The 22830-nt window shown below is 42.4% G+C and overlaps 1 protein-coding gene across 5 annotated transcripts in view; it reads left to right on the top strand.

Moving 5' to 3' along the window:
• Lrrk (Leucine-rich repeat kinase) overlaps nt 1-22830 on the top strand; it is an 80524-nt gene that overhangs the window by 22538 nt on the left and 35156 nt on the right. For all 5 annotated transcript variants that reach the window (XR_011238207.1, XR_011238208.1, XM_069507432.1 and 2 more), the window contains exons 7-30: nt 1025-1172; nt 1654-1761; nt 2055-2219; nt 3189-3306; nt 3811-3974; nt 4483-4643; nt 5623-5769; nt 6847-7003; nt 8212-8385; nt 8537-8632; nt 8992-9089; nt 9495-9695; nt 10522-10612; nt 11208-11369; nt 12014-12115; nt 12562-12703; nt 13251-13453; nt 13794-13868; nt 14074-14219; nt 15459-15566; nt 16313-16382; nt 17236-17352; nt 18582-18660; nt 19570-19694. Coding sequence is in view for 3 of the 5 variants with exons in the window: in XM_069507432.1 (XP_069363533.1) it covers nt 1025-1172; nt 1654-1761; nt 2055-2219; nt 3189-3306; nt 3811-3974; nt 4483-4643; nt 5623-5769; nt 6847-7003; nt 8212-8385; nt 8537-8632; nt 8992-9089; nt 9495-9695; nt 10522-10612; nt 11208-11369; nt 12014-12115; nt 12562-12703; nt 13251-13453; nt 13794-13868; nt 14074-14219; nt 15459-15566; nt 16313-16382; nt 17236-17352; nt 18582-18660; nt 19570-19694 (3157 nt within the window). In the remaining 2 variants the exon portion in view is untranslated. The remainder of the gene's footprint in view (nt 1-1024; nt 1173-1653; nt 1762-2054; nt 2220-3188; nt 3307-3810; nt 3975-4482; nt 4644-5622; nt 5770-6846; nt 7004-8211; nt 8386-8536; nt 8633-8991; nt 9090-9494; nt 9696-10521; nt 10613-11207; nt 11370-12013; nt 12116-12561; nt 12704-13250; nt 13454-13793; nt 13869-14073; nt 14220-15458; nt 15567-16312; nt 16383-17235; nt 17353-18581; nt 18661-19569; nt 19695-22830) is intronic.

Genomic DNA, 22830 nt, shown 5'->3' with positions numbered 1-22830 from the left:
AGAGTCTTTAAATGTGAAAGTCATGTTCCGTTCCTTTTTTAGCATTAGTAGAAAGAAAAGGATGCAGATACTCTAAATTTAGTTTAGAGAGAGACTAGAGAATCGGGGCCATTCTTTGCGTACCTAAAATCTATAACAATTAAATTAATTACTAAATAAGTTAAAACTACGATGATTCTTACAACTAACAATAAAAACTACAATTAAGACTAACAATAGTACCTACCCTACAATTTCAAAATGAATCTTTAAATATTCTATAGCAGACTTACTTTTTTTCGATTTTATTTTCGATAATCTGATTGGTGGAACCCACACTCTGCGTTCGAGCACACTGTGCGATTTCACAGTAATGATTGTGAATACGGGTGTTATTCTTTGAGGCTGGTGTGGCCATTTCTTCTTCGTGAGGATATCAAATATTTGAAAAGAGCAACCGCCGAGTTTCTTGCTGGTTCTTCTCGGTAGGAAAGGCATTCCAAACCAGTGGTAGATGCATCCGACTATTTGTAAGTACTTGTAAAAGTTTATACGAATAAAAAAGATTTTTATTTTTATTTTTTATTTTATGGATACTACCGCGCCACTCTTACTGACTAAGGGATAATTTATGCCAACACGTCTAACCAAACCCGTTCAAGTAAATTATTATCATTTAAATATTTACTCCGCGAATCAACGATCGTGTAAAATACTTATAATTCAATGGCTTAAGGCACTTTCTTGTAGTGACACAGAAGACATAGTAACTTTGAAATAACAGAGAAAACACACGTTCACATACACACACACGCACGCACGAACACGCACATATCATATTCATTGATTTTTACAGTAATTTCGCAAACTGGAGGTGGGCGTTAACAACTGTAACACAGTTTCTAACTAAAGCAGTTGTTACCGTTCTTTACTTTAAAGGCAACCGACGTAAAGAGAAAAATAAAGATTTTTCTCATTTTTCATTGTCATGTACGGATGAAAAACCGTGGCATGAGATTTAATGGTGTAATGTGTTTACTGTCAGAGACGCGTCCGGTAAATGGCAATACCGTTTCGCGTTCGACGTGAACGCGCGGGACGCCAGCGGTCAGACCGCTCTCTACGTCGCGTGCACTCTCGGAAACGTCGCAGTCGTGGACGCGTTACTGTCACACTCTGTGCCGGTTTATCAGGTGAGTGAAGTAACTTAAAATGAGTTTTGCAACTTAGAAATGAGTTCTGTAACTTTTGAGTTTTGTAACTTAGATTGAGTGTTGTAAGTTAGAATGAGTTTTGTAACTTAGATTGAGTTTTTAATTTAGAATGAATGGTGTGACTTAGAATGACTTTTGTAAGTAAGATTGAGTGTTGTAGCTTAAAATGAGTTGTAACTTAGATTGAGTGTTCTAATTTAGAATGAGTGTTGTGACTTAAAATTACTTTTGTAAGTAAGATTGAGTGTAGTAGCTTAAAATGAGTTTTGTAACTTATTGTGTTGTAAGTTGTAACTTAGAACGAGTGTAGTAACTTAAAATGTGTGAAATAACTTAAAATGAGTGTAGTAACTTAAAATGCCTGCTGTGCTCAAGTGGTTTCTCTCACTCATGGGGCAAAATAAGAGAGCTAATGCTCTACAACACTTCACAGCTTTTTAATCTGATTTTTTGTTTGCAGCCGGAAGGCGATGAGCAGACAGCCGCGCCCCAAGTGATCAGTCCTCAGAGGGCTGGCATTTCCCTCGGCATCCACGCTATAGTCAGCAAACTGACTGGAGCCAAACCGGTAAGTTTGTATCTTATAGTCTAATTTTTGATCAAGATCTCTCAAATACATCTTGACAAACAAAAAAGTATCCACGGTGATAAGAGCTTAAATGGATTTAGCTATCTCGCTCTAACAGTAAGAGTCACAATAGCGCTATTTCTACAGCTATTTATTCTGAGGGCTTCCCTATCGGATGCCACCACCCTGCGCCAACCCCTTACAATGGGGTTGCCTCTCCGTACCACTGGGGCTTACATTATTTTGCCTTCTTACAAAGTGGCATATCCATCTCTATGATACTTACATGACAGAGCGTACCAGAGCCGACCATACAGAGGGTACGTGCAGTGCGCGTGGAGGCGGCGCGCGGTGCCGACAGCTGCGTGGCGTGCGCCGCGCGCCTCAACCACGTGCGCGTGCTCAAGCGGCTGCTCGACGCGGGCGCGCGCGCAGACGCCTCCGCCGCGCCACCACAGGTAAGTCAAGGAAAAATTTCACACTCACTTCGCTTGTCTTTATTGTGTATGATAAAGAATTAGTACTAGATATGCGACAAGCGCTTCAAAAACGGCCCGAAAATAACGCTGCACAGTTATTAAAATAGTATTCTGCTATTGGTAGTCTGGTGCAACACGTTACATCGCGTCACCGACGTTGGGACACTGGTGGCGGTGTCGACATGTCGATCACGGGAGCCCATATTTTGCCCCTTTTTTTAATCGCTGGGAAATGCCTTTACGCATCCCGCGCACGTCGCCCGCGTCCCGTCCTCCGCTTCCACTGTGCGCTCTGCTACTCAGAGGGACACGCGGAGAAACCTCCCCCCTGCCAGGTATTAGCCATAGCCAACAGTGGCACCGATTCCGTTGTCTTTCTCTAAACTAAATTTAGAGTATCTGTATCCTTTTCTTTTTAACAATGCTAAAAAGGGTCAGAACATGAACTTTACATTTAAAGAGTCTAAATTTTAGTGCACGCTACAAATTTAAACAGTAGGCTCGCGACTGTGCGCTAAAATCACGGGTTTTACATCTAAAATTTTTTTTATATTTTATTATTACAATATAACTTAAAACTAGCCTTATCTAATTACTATATAAATCATGACCGCGTGGAATGGTGCCAAGAATACTGGCTGCATTTCCGCGCTGGACAGCCAGGCTGATCCGTTGCGCAAAAAATGAGCCAGCCCTTCTGTCACCAGATGAGGCTATTAAAATTAAATTTAAAACTGTCAAACTGCGTCTGTCCTTTTCATATTACATTAGTTAGAAGAGTATGCGAATACTCTAAAATTAGGTTGTGCTCAGAATCAGTACCAATATCCCCGAAGATAAATTATTAGCCATGTTACCGGGGTGCACTATTGCGCTTTTGCTGTGTCTTGCTATGTGCTGGAATCGCTACGTGCTGGTAGATGATGAATCGAGCACGATCGTTTGCAGGAGATGGGTGGGTCGGAGAGCAGTCGCGAAGTGCGGCGTCGCTCGCGCAGCGCGTCCGTGTCGCGCAGTCGCGCGTCCGCGTCGCCGTCGCCGGCCCGCGCCAGCTACAACGACGACCGTGAGTATACCCATAGGTACAAGTAAACTTAGCAATGTCAGATCTGTCAAGACCCGTCAAGGCAATCTAAATATGTAAAACTAAAAGGTGACTGACTGACTGACTGATCTATCAACGCACAGCTTAAACTACTAGACGGATTGGGCTGAAATTTGGCATGCAGATAGCTATTATGACGCAGGCATCCGCTAAGAAAGGATTTTTGAAAATTCAACCCATATGGGGGTGAAATAGGGGTTTAAAATTTTTGTAGTCCATGCGGACGAAGTCGCGAGCATAAGTTAGTCACTACCTATAGGGTATTTCCCGTTGACCTAGAATCATGAAATTCTGCCATCTTCATGCCATTTCTGCCAATTTCATGAAAGGGAAAATCCGAAAACCGTGAATTTGTGATTACATCACAAAATAAGTGCTAATTCTTGTACGATGATACGGAACCCTTCGTGTGCGAGTCTGACTCGCACTTGCCTGGCTTTTTATATTTAACATTTATTATCACAGGTGAGGCCCCATGGACGGCTCTGGCGATAGCAGCTCGCGCCAAAAACGTTCAAGTGGTAGAGATGTTGCTAGCGGCTGGTGCGAGCGATCCTGGCGGTCGCGCGCTGCGGGAGTGCGCCAAACACGGCTTAGCAGACCTCGTAGCTGCCCTTCTTGCTACTAAGGTCAGACCCCCTAGTAACCTCTACTATGCAGTGCGACTAGAGACTGTGATAATCGTGTCTTTACAGGGGTGGATCACTCAATAGCGCGATCTATTATTGTATAGCGCCATCTATTATCAATTTTCGTATCTAAAATTAATATGAAGTGTCGGATATGGTATCTCTTGTACTTTATTAGCATAGGTTAGTTTAAAAACCGTTCAAGTAAAGATGTTGCCGGCCGGCGCGGGTAATTCTGGCGGTCACGCGCTGCGGGAGTGTGCCAAACATGGCTTAGCAGACCTCGTAGCCGCCCTACTCGCTACTAAGGTCAGACATAGGACGTCCTAGAGACCTCTGCTATGCAACTAGATAGAGACTGTAATAATGAATAATCATATCTTTACAGCGTGGATCACTAAATAGCGCGATTCCATAATGTGCAGCGCCATCTATTTTCACTTGGCATAACTAAACATCGTGTGTAAACAGAGTTCGGTTTGCACCTATAAATGATGACGTGTTTCAGGCATACCCCGATCCGGACTACAAGATCAATAAGTCGGTGGTGTCAGCCGCTGTGCTGAGCGCGCGCGACGCTGACCCAGCGCTGACGTACAGCGCTCGCTGTCCGACCACTGCCGTCATGGTGAACTGGCGCGAGCTGCGCTGTCAACTTACCCAGATCAAGTGAGTGTGATATCGTTTGACGGACGGACGGACAATGGAGCCTTAGTAATAAATGCTTGAAGCCTCAATAGCTCAACCTTTATAGGAGTGGACTGAAAACCGAAAGGTCGACGGTTCAAACCCCGCCCGTTGCACTATTGTCGTACCTACTCCTAGCACAAGCCTGACGCTTAGTTGGAGAGGAAAGGGGAATATTAGTCATTTAACATGGCTAATATTCTTTTTTAAAAAAAAATAATAATAATAGGGTCCCGTTGGTACCCTTCGGGCAAAGGACGCTCAAAAGGAACACTTCGTTGTCTGGTTAGTCTGTCTGTAGTGTCTGTCAAGAAAAGGTAATCAAAACCTATACAGTACGGCTAGGCTCTCTTGGCACTTGAATGACATTGACAGGGGGGCGCTGTTGGAGAACAAAGGCTAAGACTATTCAAACAAGAACAAAGGGGGCACTTGACGGCAACGTTAGTTCCGATTTTCGCCACGCGCCAAGATAACCTTGTCGCACTAGAGTACTTCCAGTTGACCTAGAATTATGAAATTTGGCAGGTAGGTAGGTTTTATATAACATGTAAAGGAAAAAAATCTGTGAATTTGTGGTAACATCACACAAAAAAAAAACTAGCTGATGCCCGCGACTTCGTACGCGTGGATTTAGGTTTTTAAAAATCCCGTGGGAACTCTTCAATTTTCCGGAATAAACAGCCTATGTCCTTCCCCGGGTTGCAAGCTACCTCTGTACCAAATTTCGTCAAAATCGGTTGAACGGTTGGGCCGTGAAAAGCTAGCAGACAGACAGACTCACTTTCGCATTTATAATATTAGTATGGATTAAATTTAGTTTATTTAAATCACATATAGATGGCGCTGTCCGTCATTAACTTGTAGTGTTGCACATAAAAGTGATATATCTTGTACGATGGTACGGAACCATTCGCGTGCGAGTCCGACTTGCACTTGACCGGTTTTCTCGTTTCACCAGAGTGAGCTGGTTGCGAGGCGCAGCGCTGCGCGTCAACCCGCGGGTGAGCGCAGCGGCGAGCGCGCTGCTGGCGCTGACGAGGCTGGAGCTCGCCAACAACGAGCTGCGGGTCTTGCCGAGGGAGCTGTTCTCTTTGCTTAGTTTGAGGTGAGAGCACAGAGAATCCAACCTCATGTACTTCCGTCATCCGAGTTCTATCCATCATCATCATCAACCGATAGACCGCCTGGATCCATCGGCTCCCTGCGACTCGTCTGATGTCGTTCGTCCACTTAGTGGGGGGTCTTCCAACGCTGCGTCTTCCGGTGCGAGGTCGCCATTCCAGCACCTTAGGAGCCCAACGTCTATCGGTTGTACGAACTATGTGCCCTGCCCATTGCCACTTCAGCGTCACAACCCGTTGAGCTATGTCGGTTACTCTAGTTCTCCTACGGATCTCCTCACTTCCTCATTGATCACGTAGAGAAACTCCGCACATAGCTCTCTCCATCGCCCGCTGAGTGACTCTGAGCTTTCTTATGAGGCCCATAGTTAGCGACCATGTCTCGGATCCATGTGTCATCACTGGCAACACGCACTGTTCGAAAACTTTGGTCTTCAAGCACTGAGGAATTTTCGTGAGAATACCAGCGATTATCTACGTCATACGTCATAAGCTACCATACAAAACTAAAAGGAACGTATTTTCACGGACTCGGATCGGATGAGTGCGTAGCCGCCGTTGCGCATTCATACGATCAAGATCTGTTTTTATTTATTGAGATACAAATAAGCCCTTATCTCACGTGGTGGTAAGTAATGATGCAATCTGAGATAGAAGCGGGCTAACCTGGAAAGGTAATGGCAGTTTTAATTAAACGCTAAATCGCTTGGCGGCACGGCTTTGCCGGTAGGGTGGTAACTAACCACGGCCGAAGCCTCCCACCAGACCAGACCAGAAATTAAGAAATTATAAATCTCCAAACCCCTGCCAGGAATCGAACCCGGGACCTCCCACTAATAAGACCACAGCGCTCACCACTGCGCCAGGGAGGTCGTCAAATCCCTCACTCTAGTTCACTCTGGTATAGATCAGTGATATCACGGTGGTGATTTCCACGGTAATAGTAACGCCTGGCCTCCGACACTAATCGTATTAGTACGTAACGCCCGCGTGGCGCAACTAGTTGCGTAGTCGCTTACCACTGCGCCAGGGAGGTCGTCAATCTATTCTATCTGTAACAGATATCTGAACGCAGCCCAGAACAAGCTAGAACGTCTACCGACGGCGGACGATCCCTTCGAGGAAGAAGCAGAGAACAGAAGGAGCAAGAACAAGAAACACGCCAAGAGGAACACTGAGGTGTACACCGCGCCCGTTTTACAAGAGCTTTACTTACAGGTACGCTCTTAATACGTGCGTGCGTGTAGTACGCGACAGGTTGAGATGGCAATCGGGGAGGGAACGCCCTGTACACCCGTACAGCCCCCATGCTAACCCGGGGTGGGCGAGCGCGCATGATGTGCACGTGAGCCCGCGTGCGTGCTTGCGTGTGCATGCGCGTTCGTGGATGTGTGTCTATATGGAAAAAACCGGCCAAGTGCGAGTCAGGCTCGCGCAATGAGGGTTCTGTACTACAGTCGTATTTTTTCGACATTATGCACGATAATTCAAAAACTATGATGCATAAAAATAAATAAAAATCTGTTTTAAAATGTACAGGTGAAGACCTTTCATATGATACCCCACTTGATATAGTCACTCACTTAGAAAGTTGAAAGAACTAATTATTAGTTCATGACCACAATTTTTTTTTGTGTGATCTAACCCTAAATTCGCAGTTTTCAGATTTTACCCCAAATGTCAGCTATAAGATCTACCTACCTGCCAAATTTCATGATTCTAGGTCAACGGGAAGTACCCTGTAGGTTTCTTGACAGACAGACAGACAACAAAGTGATCCTATAAGGGTTCCGTTTTTCCTTTTGGGGTATGGAACCCTTAAAAGGAACCCTTATACGATCACTTCGTTGTTTTTCTGTCTCCCAATTTGGGGGAATCAATTATCAATACCTATGGGGTACTTCCCGTTGACTTTGAATCATGAAATTTGGCAGGTAGCAATAGCACAAGTAAAGGGAAAAACTGAAAACTGACAATTTGTGGTTACATCACAGTAAGTGTAATGTGTTCACGAACAAGTAATCTATATATATAAAAGGAAAAGGTGACTGACTGACTGACTGACTGAATGACTGACTGATCTATCAACGCACAGCTCAAACTACTGGACAGATCGGGCTGAAATTTGGCATGCAGATAGCTATTATGACGTAGGCATCCGCTAAGAAAGGATTTTTGAAAATTCAACTCCTAAGGGGGTGAAATAGGGTTTTGAAATTTGTGTAGTCCACGCGGACGAAGTCGCGACCATAAGCTAGTTAGCTTACTAAAACACATCATGGATGGCGCTGTCCGTAATTACTAAAAAAAACTTGCAGTGTTGAACATAAGTGTTACCTATATCTTGTACGATGGTATGGAACCCTTCTTGTTCGAGTCCGACTCGCACTTGAAAGGTTTTTTTTTTAAATAAGTCATCTGTACAGGATAATCGTCTGGAAGAATTGCCTGCGGAACTCTTCTCCCTGCCCACGCTGACCAGTCTAGACGTGTCAAACAATAAGCTACGAGCACTGCCGCCTCAGATGTGGCAAGCGCCCGCTCTGAGGGATCTCAACGCCGCGCTGAACCATTTGAGGGACTTACCCACTGGGGACGAGGTCAGTAACACCACATACCGATACTAGATGGCGCCACTAGTCACTTATTATGGAGCCTGACTCGCGTTAATGAAATTTTTAAATTTTAACACACAAGTTCCAAGATAAAACGGTTGGACCCAGGGTATTAATAAAAAAAATGTGTTTCCAGGGTATATCGGAGAGTCAGCTGTCTTCGTCACCCTCGGAGTCGTCACCGCACGCCTCTCCCTCGATCTCTTCACCCCCCTTCACGTTCGACCAATCCGTGAGTATTATCCAGCTGAGTATTGTATGAACCAACTAGCTGTTGCCCGCGACTTCGTCCGCCTGGACTTACGTGTTTAAAAATCAAGTCGATCCGTGGCTTCGTTGGAACGTAATTGAAGGACAAACAAACCAATAAACCAACAAACACACTTTTGCATTTATAATAGTAAGAAAAAGAGAAAATAAAAACTGATAAGGGTATGGGTGTAATAAATACTGCCACACCCCTTTCAAGTTAGTCCGCCACCATCTTAGACTGATTTATCACTTACCACCAGCTGAGGTTGCAGTCAAGAGCAAAATTAAAAGGAAAAAAAATACTGTGTGAAGTTAAAATGACTTGTTTCCGATTAACAGAAATCATCGTCTCGCAGTCCTTCTATTGAAATTAGCGAGTCGTCACCGGATGACGGCGATGAGGTGCCCACCCTTGGCAACCGGGCCGGCAACGCTGTGTGAGTGTACATTTACACACATACACACACACACACACACAATCACACACAAGAGAAAGGGAGACACACACAGGCAATTTTCAAAATACGTATATTTCTAACCAAAACGTCACAGCATGGCGGATACATACAACTTATGATATCCGCGACTTTGTCCGCGTGGATATAGGTGTATTTGATCCCGCGGGAACGTATAATCTATCTTTATTCCCAGCTAAATCCGTCTAGTAGTTTTTGCGTAAAACAGTAACAAGTCCCCTCTCTCTCTCTCTCTCTCTCTCTCTCTCTCTCTCTCTCTCTCTCTCTCTCTCTCTCTCTCTCTTTCTCTCTCTCTCTCTCTCTCTCTCAAATTCAAACTTCTGCCTTTATAATATTAGTGTGATTAGATTTATATGTATTTGTCAGTTGGTCGGAGGCGCGTCGCGCGCACGCGTGGCGCGGCGCTCGCGCTCCATCGCCGGTGGGCGCGGCCGGCAACCCATCCAGCGGCGGCAGCTGCCTGGCGTCGCTGAACCTGGCACACAACCAGTTCTCGTGCGTGCCCGCGCCGCTCGCGTGCCGCGCGCCCTCGCTCACCAGGCTCAACATGGCGTACAATAACCTAAGGTAATTAACTATAGGCCTTAATATAATCTCTCTAAGTTGCTACACTCATTTTAAGTTACTACACTCATTCTTCTTCTTACTACATTCATTATAAGTATATAATGAGTGTAGCTACTTAAATGCGGGTGGCAACTTACAATGAGTATAGTAATTTAAAATGAGTGTAGCAACTTAGAGAGATTATATTAAGGCCTATAATTAATGCTACACTACATACATAGCTACACTCATTTTAAGTTTTTTTTTTAAATTAATACTTGTCGCTATGACAAGTGTCACCGCATCCCTGACAAGATGTCAGAGACCTTTTCAGACTTCTTATTTAATTTCAGAATTACAATTTTAATTTTCATAATTTGTTACAATTTACTTAATTTTATTTCTTATAATTTATTATACTTAATTTATTGACAGAAGTGTCATTTTATGCAAGCTGAAAGGAACAGAACAATACAATTTTACTCATTTTAAGTTGCTATACTCCATTTAAGTTGCTACACTCATTCTCATTTGTCGAATGAGTGTAGCAACTTAAAATATTGGTGGGGCCATGGGAGGTGGTGGGTTGTCCCCCGGCAAACATTTTGCGATTTTTTAATGCGAAACCTTGTATATGCGTACTCTTGAAGTTGAACTATCTGTGGGCTTTTATTACATACACAGATGTTCAAAGCAAGCATATTTTTTTTATTTTTTTTTATTTAATAGGAAGCCAACGGTATACAAAGAAAACTAATTATGACGACTTATATAAACTTAGGACTATCAATGTATACTCACTTACAGTACACTTACTGTATTATGATGTAATGTTCGTTGCCCGCAGGTCGATGTCGTTTGTGACGTCATACCCCACTAGTCTCCGGCAGCTTGATCTCAGTCACAACGAGATAACGTGCTGGCCCAGCTTGCCGCAGGTTTGTTATACTTTTTACTATATTCTTAGAATATAATAGAATAGAATATATTTTTATTCAAGTAAACTTTTACAAGTGCTTTGAATCGTAAACTAGTTTAATTCACCACTGGTTTGGAATGCCGTTCCTACCGAGAAGAAACAGCAAGAAACTTGGCGGTTTAGGGTTCCGTAGTGGTTTGGCCGCTCCTCTCGGTAGAACTACGGCTAACGGAAACGGGATTCTAGGTCAACGGGAAGTACCCTATAGGTTTTATCCCGGGTCTTGACAGACACGACAGACAGACAGACAGACAACGAAGTGATCCTATTAGGGTTATTTATTCACCGGATAATCCTGGAACCCTATGAATGTGTACGGCAGCGGTGTGCAGGCTCGACCGTACCAAAGGGCCGACCGAGCGGTTGGTTGTGCTCGGTAGCGCCAGCTGCGCCGACGGTTGTATCTTGAAACTTCTATATATAGTCCAGATTGCAGAACACTCTGTTAGTGCGAGTACTGTCGGCGGTACATTTGTTCGGGACTATGTCATCGATTGAACAGCGCCATCTAGTTTCTATTGTGGCAACCGCCACAAATGTTTTTTCCTGCACAGGTGGAAAACTTCGGTTCGACGGAAGGGGACCCTCTAACCTGCTACTGCCCGAACAAATGCTCGCGCTCCCGGCCGCGATCCACGGGTTCCGTACGTTCGCAGTTGTTGAGCGCGGCCTGTCCTGCCAGGCGACATCTGCGACTAGAGGGATTACGGACTTTGGTGAGTGTGTCTCTTTCTATCATTGCCGTTTCTCTATCTCTCTCTTTATCTCTCTGTCTATCAGTGGCGTGCAGGTCATAGAGGCATAAATGCACTGCTTACCCCATTTGTAATAGTTTATGCATATTTTTCATTGTAAACTGCCAGTAAACAGGTTCCTACCTAACAAATGCCTACCCTGGCTTCAAATCCTGTGCACGCCACTGCTCTCTATCTACCTATATGTTGATTATTTGAGATATTTGGAAGTTCCTTACCGAAAAAACTGACTGAAATCGAGAGTGAACTGAAAATGTCAAGTTTTTAGTTGATATGTAATGATCGACCGAACCTTCGGCTTTGGCCACCTTACCACCGCCGACCGTTGACTTACGGCTGATCGGGGTAACGTGAATACCCCGCGCCCTACCCGGGTAAGGAGGCAACGCCTCGAGGCCCGTATCCCCGCTTGACCCTGTCGTTGTCACAGGCATCCGCTAAGAAAGGAATTTTGAAAAACAACCCCTAAAGGGGTGAAATAGGGGTTTGAAATTCGTGTAGTCCACGCGGACGAAGTCGCGAGCACAAGCTAGTTAAATTTAAACGTTTTTTTTCTTTCAAAATACTGACTGAAATGGAGAGTGAACTGAGTGTTTTTGTTTCAGATTCTAGCCAACAACATGTTGACGCGGATACAGCTTACGACGGACGACGACGGGCTCGTGCCGGCCAGCGAGGCTGCCGCTGACGACAATGATGATGAGTGGGTAAGAGGTAGAGGCGCACAAGGGCTAACTTGTATCTCAATAAATAAATAAAACCGGCCAAGTGCGAGTCAGGCTCGCGCAATGAGGATTCCGTACTACAATCGTATTTTTTCGACATTTTGCAGGATAATTCAAAAACTATGATACAGAAAAATAAATAAAAATCTGTTTTAGAATGCACAGGTGAAGACCTTTCATATGATACCCCACTTGATATAGTTATCTCACTTCAAAAGTTGAAAATACTAATTATTACTTCATGACCACAATTTAAAGTCAGCTTTAAGATCTACCTACCTGCCAAATTTCATGATTCTAGGTCAACGGGAAATACCATGTAGGTTTCTTGACAGACCGACAGACAGACAACAAAGTGATCCTATAAGGGTTCCGTTTTTCCTTTTGAGGTACGGAACCCTAAATACAGATGATATCCCTTGTTACAGAGCAGTCGAGGCTCGCTCAAAGCACGGCTGCTGTTCCCGTTACTATCGATGTTGGACGTGTCCAGCAACCTGCTCAAAGCTGTCCCTCCAGCGCTGCACCTGCTGGCTAACTTATCCGTGCTCAACCTTAGTGGGAATAAAGGTGAGTGACCTCAGCGGGAACAAGGATGAGTGACCTTATACCCTCGGCAGAACAGTTCCCGTTACTATCGATGTTGGACCCGCGGCACTGCACCTGCTTGCTAACTTATCCGTGCTCAACCTTAGTGGGAATAAAGGTGAGTGACCTCACCGGGAACAAGGATGAGTGACCTTTCACCCTCGGCAGAACAGTTCCCGTTACTATTTTAAAATTTAAAAATACCTTAGTGGGAATAATCCCACTAAGGTCAATGGCCTATCAACCTCAGTTAAAACAAGTGAGTGACCTATTTACTTCGGAAAGACCAAGGACTCTTTGAAGTGAAGGGACGAAAGCTGCACTATGGACTACGTAGTAGAGTCGAGTGAGAGGTCACACACGGTGTTTATGGAACAACTGATTTCTTACAAATATGTTAAGGGTAAGGCAACAAATAACCTAAACCTAAATATATAAGCGTGAACTAACTTACTACTAGTTACATCTAGTATGACGAAAGCAAACTGAGTTACTAAATTGTGATTGAACATTTTATTGTTTGTTGTAGACATAACTGACCTCCCCCCTCAAATGGGCCTCCTCACACGCCTCTGGAACCTCAACACAGTGGGGTGTTCCCTCCAAGAGCCGCTACGTTCGGTGGTGCGTGGCGGACGATGTCGTAGTGTCGACGTGGTCGGCTATCTCCGTTCCGTCCTTCAGGAGGCGAAGCCGTATGCTAGGATGAAGCTTATGGTGGTTGGAGTGCAGGTATTTTGAATTTCGAATAGAAGAATAGTTTTAGCGCAAGTCAATTCCGTATAGCGCCATCTATGGTAATAAAAGTGAACTACTCATACTTAGCGAAATTTTGGATATACCCCGCTCAGACCATTCCTCATTCATTAGTGACTTATTTCCAAGTGAAAAAATAATTTTAGCGCGAGTCAATACTCTACAACGCCATCTATGATAGCAAGAGTTAATTTAACGTTGATGTAGTGGGTTATCTTCGCTCCTTGCTCCAGGAGGCGTCGTGCTAAGGTCCATTAATACTATGAATTTCTGAATGATGAAATAGTCATAATATAACTATTTCTATTCATTTCAGGGCATCGGCAAAACAAGCCTATTGGAATGTTTGAGGCAAGAATCCGCGATACAACATCGAAGAAAGCCTACTGAGGTAAGAAACTTTTGATTTTTAGGGTTCCGTACCTCAAAAGAAAAACGGAACCCTTATAGGATCACTTTGTTGTCTGTCAGTCGGTCTGTCAGAGGAGGAGGCCGGTTTTTTTTTGTTTTTTTTTAATTTGTATAGGAAACCGCAGCCAATTAACCAAGATAGTAAAATATATCAATAGTTCAAAATCTCGCTTTTTGTCTTCCAGCATTGGGCTAAACGCATGGGCAACAAGTCGTCGCGCCGCGGAGTCTCAACAGTGGGCGTGGACATCGGCGCGTGGGTGTACGAGCCGCAGCGCTCCGCTCGCGGCCCGGTCACCTTCCGGACGTGGGACTTCGGCGGACAACAGGAGTGAGTCATCATCATCATCATGATCAACCCATCGCCGGCTCACTACAGAGCACGGGTCTCTTCTCAATCAATTCTCTCGAGTGAAAATGTTAACGAAACTAGTTAACGATTCAAAAGCACTTGTAGTAAGTCTACTTGAATAAAAATATATTCTATTCTATTCTTAATGGTTTTGATTATAGTCTGCCAAGTACGGATTGGCAGACTTTACACATGAGAACATTATGGAGAACTCTCAGTCATGCAGGTTTCCTCACGATTTTCCTTCACCGTTAAAACAAGTGCGTTGATAGATCAGTAAGTCAGTCTGTCACTTTTCCTTTTATATATTTAGATTAATGGTACGCAACCCTTCGTGCGCGAATCCGACTCGCACTTGGTCGGTTTTTAGGGTTCCGTACCTCAAAAGGAAAAACGGAACCTTTATAGTATTATACTCACTTTGTTTTCTGTCTGTCTGTCTGTCAAGAAACCTACAGGGTACTACCGTTGACCTAGAATCATGAAATTTGGCAGGTAGGTGGGTCTTATAGCTGGCTTTAGGGGAAAAATCTGAAAACCGTGAATTTGTGGTCACATCACACAAAAAAAATTTAATTGTGGTCATGAAATAATAATTAGTATTTTCAATTATCAAAGTAAGATAACTATATTAAGTGGGGTATCATATGAAAGGGCTTCACCTGTGGATTCTAAAACAGATATTTATTTATTTTTATGAATCATAGTTTTTGATTTATCGTGCAAAATGTCAAAAAAAATACGACTGTACTACGGAACCCTCGGTGCGCGAGCCTGACTCGCACTTGGCTGGTTTTTTATTTTATTTATTTATTTTATTTTTATTTTTATTTTTATTATTCATGTACCAAAAATTGTAGTTACAAAGAGTTATATCGCATAGCTCTAGGTGAAGCGCTGACTCTTTATCGCATAGCCCTAAGTGGAGCGCTGACTCTACGATATTGCTAGAGACACGAGTGGCGGCGTCAGCTATTGCGACATGGCGACCCAAATTGGAGTTTTCTTTAATTATTGTAAACGTCGAAAAAGGCATTCTGATTCTTTTGTTACATCGCGTAGCATTAAATCCAAAATTTAGTATTGTAAATTAGTTTTAATTTTATTTTAATAAAGTAATTATAAGTAATAGTTTTATTTGGGCCCTCCGGCTGTGTCTTCCTTCACTAAAGTAATAATAAATTAAGTTACATTGGAAATGCTTATTTAATATTGCAGATACTACGCCACCCACCAGTACTTCCTGTCGAAGCGATCTCTGTATCTAGTTGTGTGGAAGGTGCCAGACGGCAGAAAGGGTCTCGCGGGGGCGCTGCAGTGGCTAAGGTGAATACTTTTTCATTCTTTTACATTTTAAGGAGTTTTTTTTTAATATATAGACTATCGCTTGTCTGCAAACTAAAGATGGGCGTTATTGGCTATTTACGGCAACGGTTAATCAACAGTTACTTAGTTTCAATACCGATATTGTTAACTGTTGCCGAATATCGGTATCAGAGTTGTGTTTCAACTAATTTAATATGCGCAACGCGCAGCGGTTTCCGTAGTAGTAACTAAGCTAGCTGCCGTATCAATACCGTCTGTATAGCTAGCGCGCGCATATTCACTAAAATAAAACCAATTTTACTTTCATGAATATCGTGAAGTAATCACAACCTTGAGTTCATAGCAGTAAAGTTTAATTTGATCATTGACATAGGTCAAACTATAGTGGACGCCTGCACGAATAGTTTGCCACAGTCCAGTTAACCAAAAACATTTCATGAAGATTGATAAACCAAAGAGGACCTTATCTCTATTACTCTAAGGCTAACTAACTGTATTTAGATTGATAGATCAAAGTGTAATGGACAAGTACTTGTACATACGCGCGTGAGATCGCAGTCAAGGGATGACTTGTATGGGAATAATTTTTTTAAAATATATAAGAGGGTCCCGTACGTCCGAATGAAAAAACGAAAACCCTTCTAGTATAAGTTTTCTTTGCTTTTTGCTTTCATATAATAAAACTGGTCACACTGGTAGGGGTGTGACCTACTGGGGTGATCTGGATATGTTTTGGTTTCGCTCAGGTCGATACAAGCGCGCGCCCCGGGCTCGCCCGTCATAATGGTGGCCACACACTACGACCAGGTCGCCCATGTAAGTGTCTTAATATATTCATCATCATCATCATGATCAACCCATCACCGGCTCACTACTAGGCACGGGTCTCCTCTCCGAGTGAGAAGGGTTTTGGCCATAGTCTACCACGCTGGCCATGTGCGGATTGGTTGACTTCACACACCTTTGAGAACATTATGGAGAACTCACAGGCATGCAGGTTTCCTCACGATGTTTTCCTTCACTGTTAAGCAAGTGATATTTAATTTATTAAAACGCACATAACTACGGAGAGTTAGTTAGAACAGCTTAATGTATTATAACTAGCTTAAGCTCGCGACGTTGTACGCGTGGACTACACAAATTATTAAAAAAAAAAAAAACTTGAAATTTTGCTTTACCTTCTTATGGGTTGAATTTTAAAATATCCTATCGTAGCAGATGTCTACGCATCGTCCGCGTGGATTACACAAATTTCAAACCTCTGTTGTACCCCCTTAGGGGTTGAATTTTCAAAAATCCTTTCTTAGCGGATGCCTACGTCATAATAGCTATCTGCATGCCAAACTTCAGCCAGATCCGTTCAGTAGTTTGAGCTGTGCGTTGATAGATCAGTCAGTCAGTCAGTCAGTCCAGGTCTTTAACTATACCCATACAAAAATCTCGCCGATCTTTGCTCCGTTGCGACGTGATTGAAGGACAAACCAACAAACAAACACACTGTCGCATTTATAATTTTCTATTTCTCTCGATTTATTGTTGTAACTTGTAAATGGCGACTACATTTTTGTTTGAATGAGTACTATATTAATTAATGTATTAGTGTAAGTAGTCGTAAGTAAACCTAATAAATAAAAATAAAAATAATATGGGTAGTGTTGTTATGTTGTAGAGTACGGTGTGCTCAAGCGAGAGCCCAGTGGCGCTGCAGCGCTTGATACGAGGCGCTGTAATGGCGGCCCCAGACGCGGACAAGCTGGGCTTGCCGCGCGTGCTGGACTCCATCGAGGTACGTCATCGATACTTCAGTTCCACAGACCACCACCTAGGCCAGGTCGGCACCACGGAGGAGCAGCAGCGGAGATCACAGCTGTATTAGTGACGTCTAGCCCCCAAGGGGGGAGAGTGAGCATAAGGGACAAGGAAGAGACAAAATAATTTGTAGGGAGTCAAGAAGGCGCCCCGGGAAAATGCCAAGAGCAAGTACCGAACGGGCGCCCTCCCGCGATTCGGCCCATATAACCGAGAGGTTGGTGGGGCCATGGGAGGTGGAGGGTTGTCCCTAGACCACCACCTAGACGCCTTATAGCCGAACACCCCCGCTCGCCAAGCTTAGGCACTTCTTATCATAAAAGTCGCTCCACGCTTGTTCGGTACCCTCATTCCGCACATTGTCTTCATTACGTCACTTTTGAGTCCACCAATCACAACAAAGCATTCTCCCCTGTCCCCTGCCAACATTTTACACGATTTTGTTTTCATGCAAAACCTTGTATATGCGTACTCTAGGAGTTGAATTCTCTGTGCTCAGATCCAAACTAAAAATTAAAAAACAGCCCCCCGATTGTGTAAGAAAAATGGAATCATCGTCATTGGGTATTTGACTACATCAAAAATAAATTGTTTCTCAGTGATTTCTAAATAGGGGGTCTTCCAAAATACGTAAAATCCACGCCTTTTGTTAGTTAAAAAAAAAAAAACAATAAAAAAAAACAGTTAAAAAAAACGCGAAAATGTGATTTGGACTAAGTGAGAATTGGACCAACCGCGAATTGGACTAAATGAGAATTGGACGAAGTGCGCCTAAACGGTCTAAAGGTGGTGGTCTGTGATCAATACCTTTTATAATAAAATCCCGCAAACTATTTTGGACTTACCTTTGCACAAGCTTAAAAAATCTATTAAACATATGCTCCTGAAAAAAGCATATTACACAATTGAAGATTATCTAAATGATAAAAGAGCGTGGATTTGACCTGCAGCTCGTTCCAGCAACACACAAGACTGCAAATACTATTTTATACATGGCATAATCTTGTACCTATATCAAATATTTGAAAAGAGCAACCGCCGAGTTTCTTGCTGGTTCTTCTCGGTAGGAAAGGCATTCCGAACCAGTGGTAGATGCATCCGACTATTCGAAAGTACTTGTAAAAGTTTTTTAGAATAAAAATTTATTTTTTTATTTTATTTTAATATACACATAACTCTGTATACCAAGCGTAGTATATTTGACAGGTTTCGTGCAGCACTCGCCACAACATCAAGCTTCTGGCCGACATCATTTACTCGGTTGCCTTCAGTGTTAAACCTCCAGGTAAAAACTTTAAATTCATATAATACTAGCTGCCCCGGCGAACTTCGTACCGCCTAACAGTCGATTCTTTTTCAGGCAATTTTTTTAAATTTTCTCTCCGTAAGAACCATCCTCGTACTTCAAGGAATATTATAAAAAAAAGAATTAGCGAAAATAGTTCAGCTGTTCGCGAGATTTGCGATCAGCAACACATTCAGTGATTCATTTTTACATATTATAGAAAAAGAAGTATAATAAATGTTCAACATATTATTATTGTTTGGTTACAATACCAAAAGTACTGTCAAATATTTTGTGGTAATTTTAGTATTAAAAATGTAAAGTAGGTTATTACCGCACATGTGCGATAAAAATATTACTGCAAAGTTCATATAAAGGTAATATCATATTATCAATCTTATATATATATATATATATATATATATATATATATATATATATATATATATATATAAGGAAAAGGTGACTGACTGAATGACTGACTGACTGACTGACTGACTGACTGACTGACTGATCTATCAACGCACAGCTCAAACTACTGGACGGATCGGGCTGAAATTTGGCATGCAGATAGCTATTATGACGTAGGCATCCGCTAAGAAAGGATTTTTGAAAATTCAACTCCTACGGGGGTGAAATAGGGTTTTGAAATTTTGTAGTCCACGCGGACGAAGTCGCGAGCATAAGCTAGCATTATTATATTTTGGTTGTATTTACTTAGAAACCTATTAAAAAAATTACTGAAAATTAAAATTCTAGGAATTTATTAAAAAAGTTCTTTTATACGCGTATACATTGAAAATTAAAATCTTAGCGTTATTTTAAACCCTCTCTGTGACTCGGATATTGCGCGTCGACTATAATTTTCTAGTTTGCGCACTTGGAAGATAAAACAGTATTTTGGTACAGGCAGCAAGGAGCCACTGCTAGAGCAGCGCGTGCCGGCCACGTATCTCGCGCTGGAGGAGTGCGTGCACAGCCTGGCGGCGGAGCTGAAGGAGCCCGTGCTGAGGCACGACCAGTATAGACGCCTGGTGAGGCAGATTTAGCAATCTTATACTTTCCATACTTGGTTGTAAAATGGCTCTTATTTCACTATTTATCAAAACTATAATGTAAATTATTACATGCTAAAGTCTATTTTTTTAACCTGGAATACAAAAATGTCATTTTGCGTGTTGCCTGTTTTTTACGGCTCTTTAATTGTCATCATCATGCTCAACCCATCGCCGGCTCACTATAGAGCACAGATCCCTCTCAGACTGAGAAGGGTTTAGGCCATAGTCTACCATGCTGGCCATGTGCGGATTGGTAGACTTCACACCTTTGAGAACATTATAGAGAACTCTCAGGCATGCAGGTTTCCTCACGGTTTTTTCCTTCACCGGTAAAGCAAGTGATATTTGATTAATTAAAACGCATATAATTCCGAAAAGTTAGAGGTGCATGCCCGGGATCGAACCCCCGACCTCCTATTAGAAGGCAGACGTCCTGACCACTAGGCTATCACAGCTTTACACCCACTTTCCATACAGTTGCTTTTAAAATGGCTCTTATTTCACTGTTTATCAAAACTATAAATTATTACATGCTAAAGTCTATTTTTAATCCCGGAGTATGGTATTTTTAACTCATGGCATTTTTAATGTTTGGCTGCAATCAGATCTGGTGGCAAGTGATGATGCAGCCCAAGATGGAGCGCGCTTGCCTAGAAGATGCCTATTCACTCTTGACTTGAAGGTACCCATGTTATAATTGGAGAAAAAACTGATGCTGGAACAGTGTTTTAAATCCTAGCGATTCGAATTAGAAATGAGGAGGCAAATCGCTTCGTACCTACATATCCTTATTTTATTGTTTTTACTTACAAATACTTGTATGAAAAAATGTTGTATTGATGTGCCTCCGGTAAAACATACAGCATTTATGTATGAAGAAGCAATTATGTACTCACCGCATATATGCGCGCTTCATCCATAAACATGTATATTCCTATGCAATAATGTAGTTTACCTTACCGGATATAGGGGCGCTAGTGTCTCACCCAGCAAGGCAGTGAGCCGCTGCCATCTTGGATGTCATAGCGTTGTGTACTTTCGCCGCGTGCGCGTCGAATCTAAAATTATATCGTTAATCCGTCTTCCTTTGCAAAAAAATAAAAAAAAATAAAAAAAAATTATTTTCAATAAGTGCAATAAATGTGATAATACGGTGATCATGATATATATTTTCTTATTATTTCGTAATATTACCGTGGGGACATTTTGGTTGGACCCCACGTGCGCGAACAATGTCGATAGGCTACGTAAGCTAATCGATCTGGTGTTTCGCGCTTATTGGTGCCTGAGAGGGCTCTTGAAAAAGGGGATACCTCGACATCCAGCAGCGATTCAAGCAACGAGCAGGATTGAGAGTGACTCCCGAGAGAAACGGCGAGAAATTACCAGGTAACGATCGATCCTCGGATCGATGCGTTATACAACCAGGTGAGTTTTCTTACATATCTTATAATGCATTTACCATATTGTGTATCTAATGCAAATGAGATGCTAATTGAGAAACCAAATTAAACAAATGGCGATTTGGTTGACGAACGTGTCGACACCGACACCGAAATCTAAATCTGGATCTAGGTTTCTTTAATACAAATTTTGGCGAGGAAAAGTCCCAATGGTTACCTATAATCGGTTATTGAATCTATTTATTTTATGTACAAAGTTAATTGAGTGCAATTTAAATTTTACGCCAGTGAATCGAATGATAACATTTTATCTCGCCCACGTGGCGAGATGTTGGTTATAACAAGACATTGGTTAAATTGCTCATTTAAAGGGGTTTCGTAAACTGAAAATAACGGAGAACTGTACTCACTAAACAATAGCTAACACTTATTTGGCCCCACTGAGGACATCATGGCCGTTACCACCAATGCTTTATTATACCAAACAGAACTCAGTTAAGAATCCAGATACCCCCTTTAATAAATGACTGAAACATTCAGATGATAAAGTCGCCCTTTGGTCTAAGTATCTCCTGCATTTTTATTCTTTTGAATATAATGATTAGCAATAAAGATGGTTAAATAAATAAATAACATTCAGCAAATCATCTTTGTCTTAAAAATTATCAGAACAAACTTTACAAATTGTTTGGGTAACAGGCGAATGTATAGCATAATATATTATGTAAGGCGCAGGAGATGAATATCAGACAGAATTTTCATGGAGATGTTTATTTTAAATACTCTAAGGAAATTTTGGATACGGTATTTGCATATGTCAAAAGTGAATGGTTTCTCAGTGATGGCTGAATGGAGGGTCTTCCACTGGAAGCCTCTCGGACCTCACATATCTGATATGTGAGGTCCGCACCCTTTGTTAGTTTTGGGTGTGATAACCATTTTAAATTATTGATTAAGCTGGAAAAGTACGTCAAATCATTGTGACGTCACATGCCAGTGTTTCATGGGGCCTCGCGTGCTGAGCGTGTGTTTTAACGCTTTATAGGATACTGATTTGACTAGTTGTCAAATACCGGATTGGCTTTTAACAATAGTGACGAGGTTCTTTTTGGATAAAGCAACACTCACTGCGTTTATGCAATCCCCTGGTGGCCCATATTTATAAATATTACAGCTATAAATGCCTACAATCGAAAAACCTATCCAACACAATATGTTACAGGTTATGTAATGACATTCTAATATCGTTGGCAAGCTTTTGGTGCAAACAGTTTTTGTAAATGTCAATTACGGTATTTCGAATACCCTAATACAAGAAACTACCCCCGGTAATGCCCACAAAACAAATATGCAACATGCAACCTGGTCACCTGTCACGACTTAAATGACACAAGAATTACTGGACCAAAACTAGTAGAAGTGGTTCACAAGGAAATGCCCAGTTTTATCTCCGAGCTTTTTCTGCGGAAGGAAAACGTCGGATCGATGCGTCTGATTTTCGACCCTCGAGAACGAAACAAATTTGTGAAACAAAACTATCCCGTCTGATTTGTCATACCGGTTCGTAGCTTTCTACAACAAAAGTTGGACAACCTGTCTAATTTTTGGGTCTGGCGGCAGCGCCCCACCTGTAACATGCTCGGTTGCGGAAACCTTGCATGCGAAGGAATGTCGAGTGCTAGTCTACCTAGACGACTTCCTTCTGGTCA

Source organism: Maniola hyperantus, chromosome 26, assembly GCF_902806685.2.
Source record: "Maniola hyperantus chromosome 26, iAphHyp1.2, whole genome shotgun sequence".
Taxonomy (NCBI): Eukaryota; Metazoa; Arthropoda; class Insecta; order Lepidoptera; family Nymphalidae; genus Maniola; species Maniola hyperantus.
The sequence above is the reverse complement of the archived record's forward strand: the minus strand, read 5'-3'. Positions and strand labels throughout refer to the sequence as shown.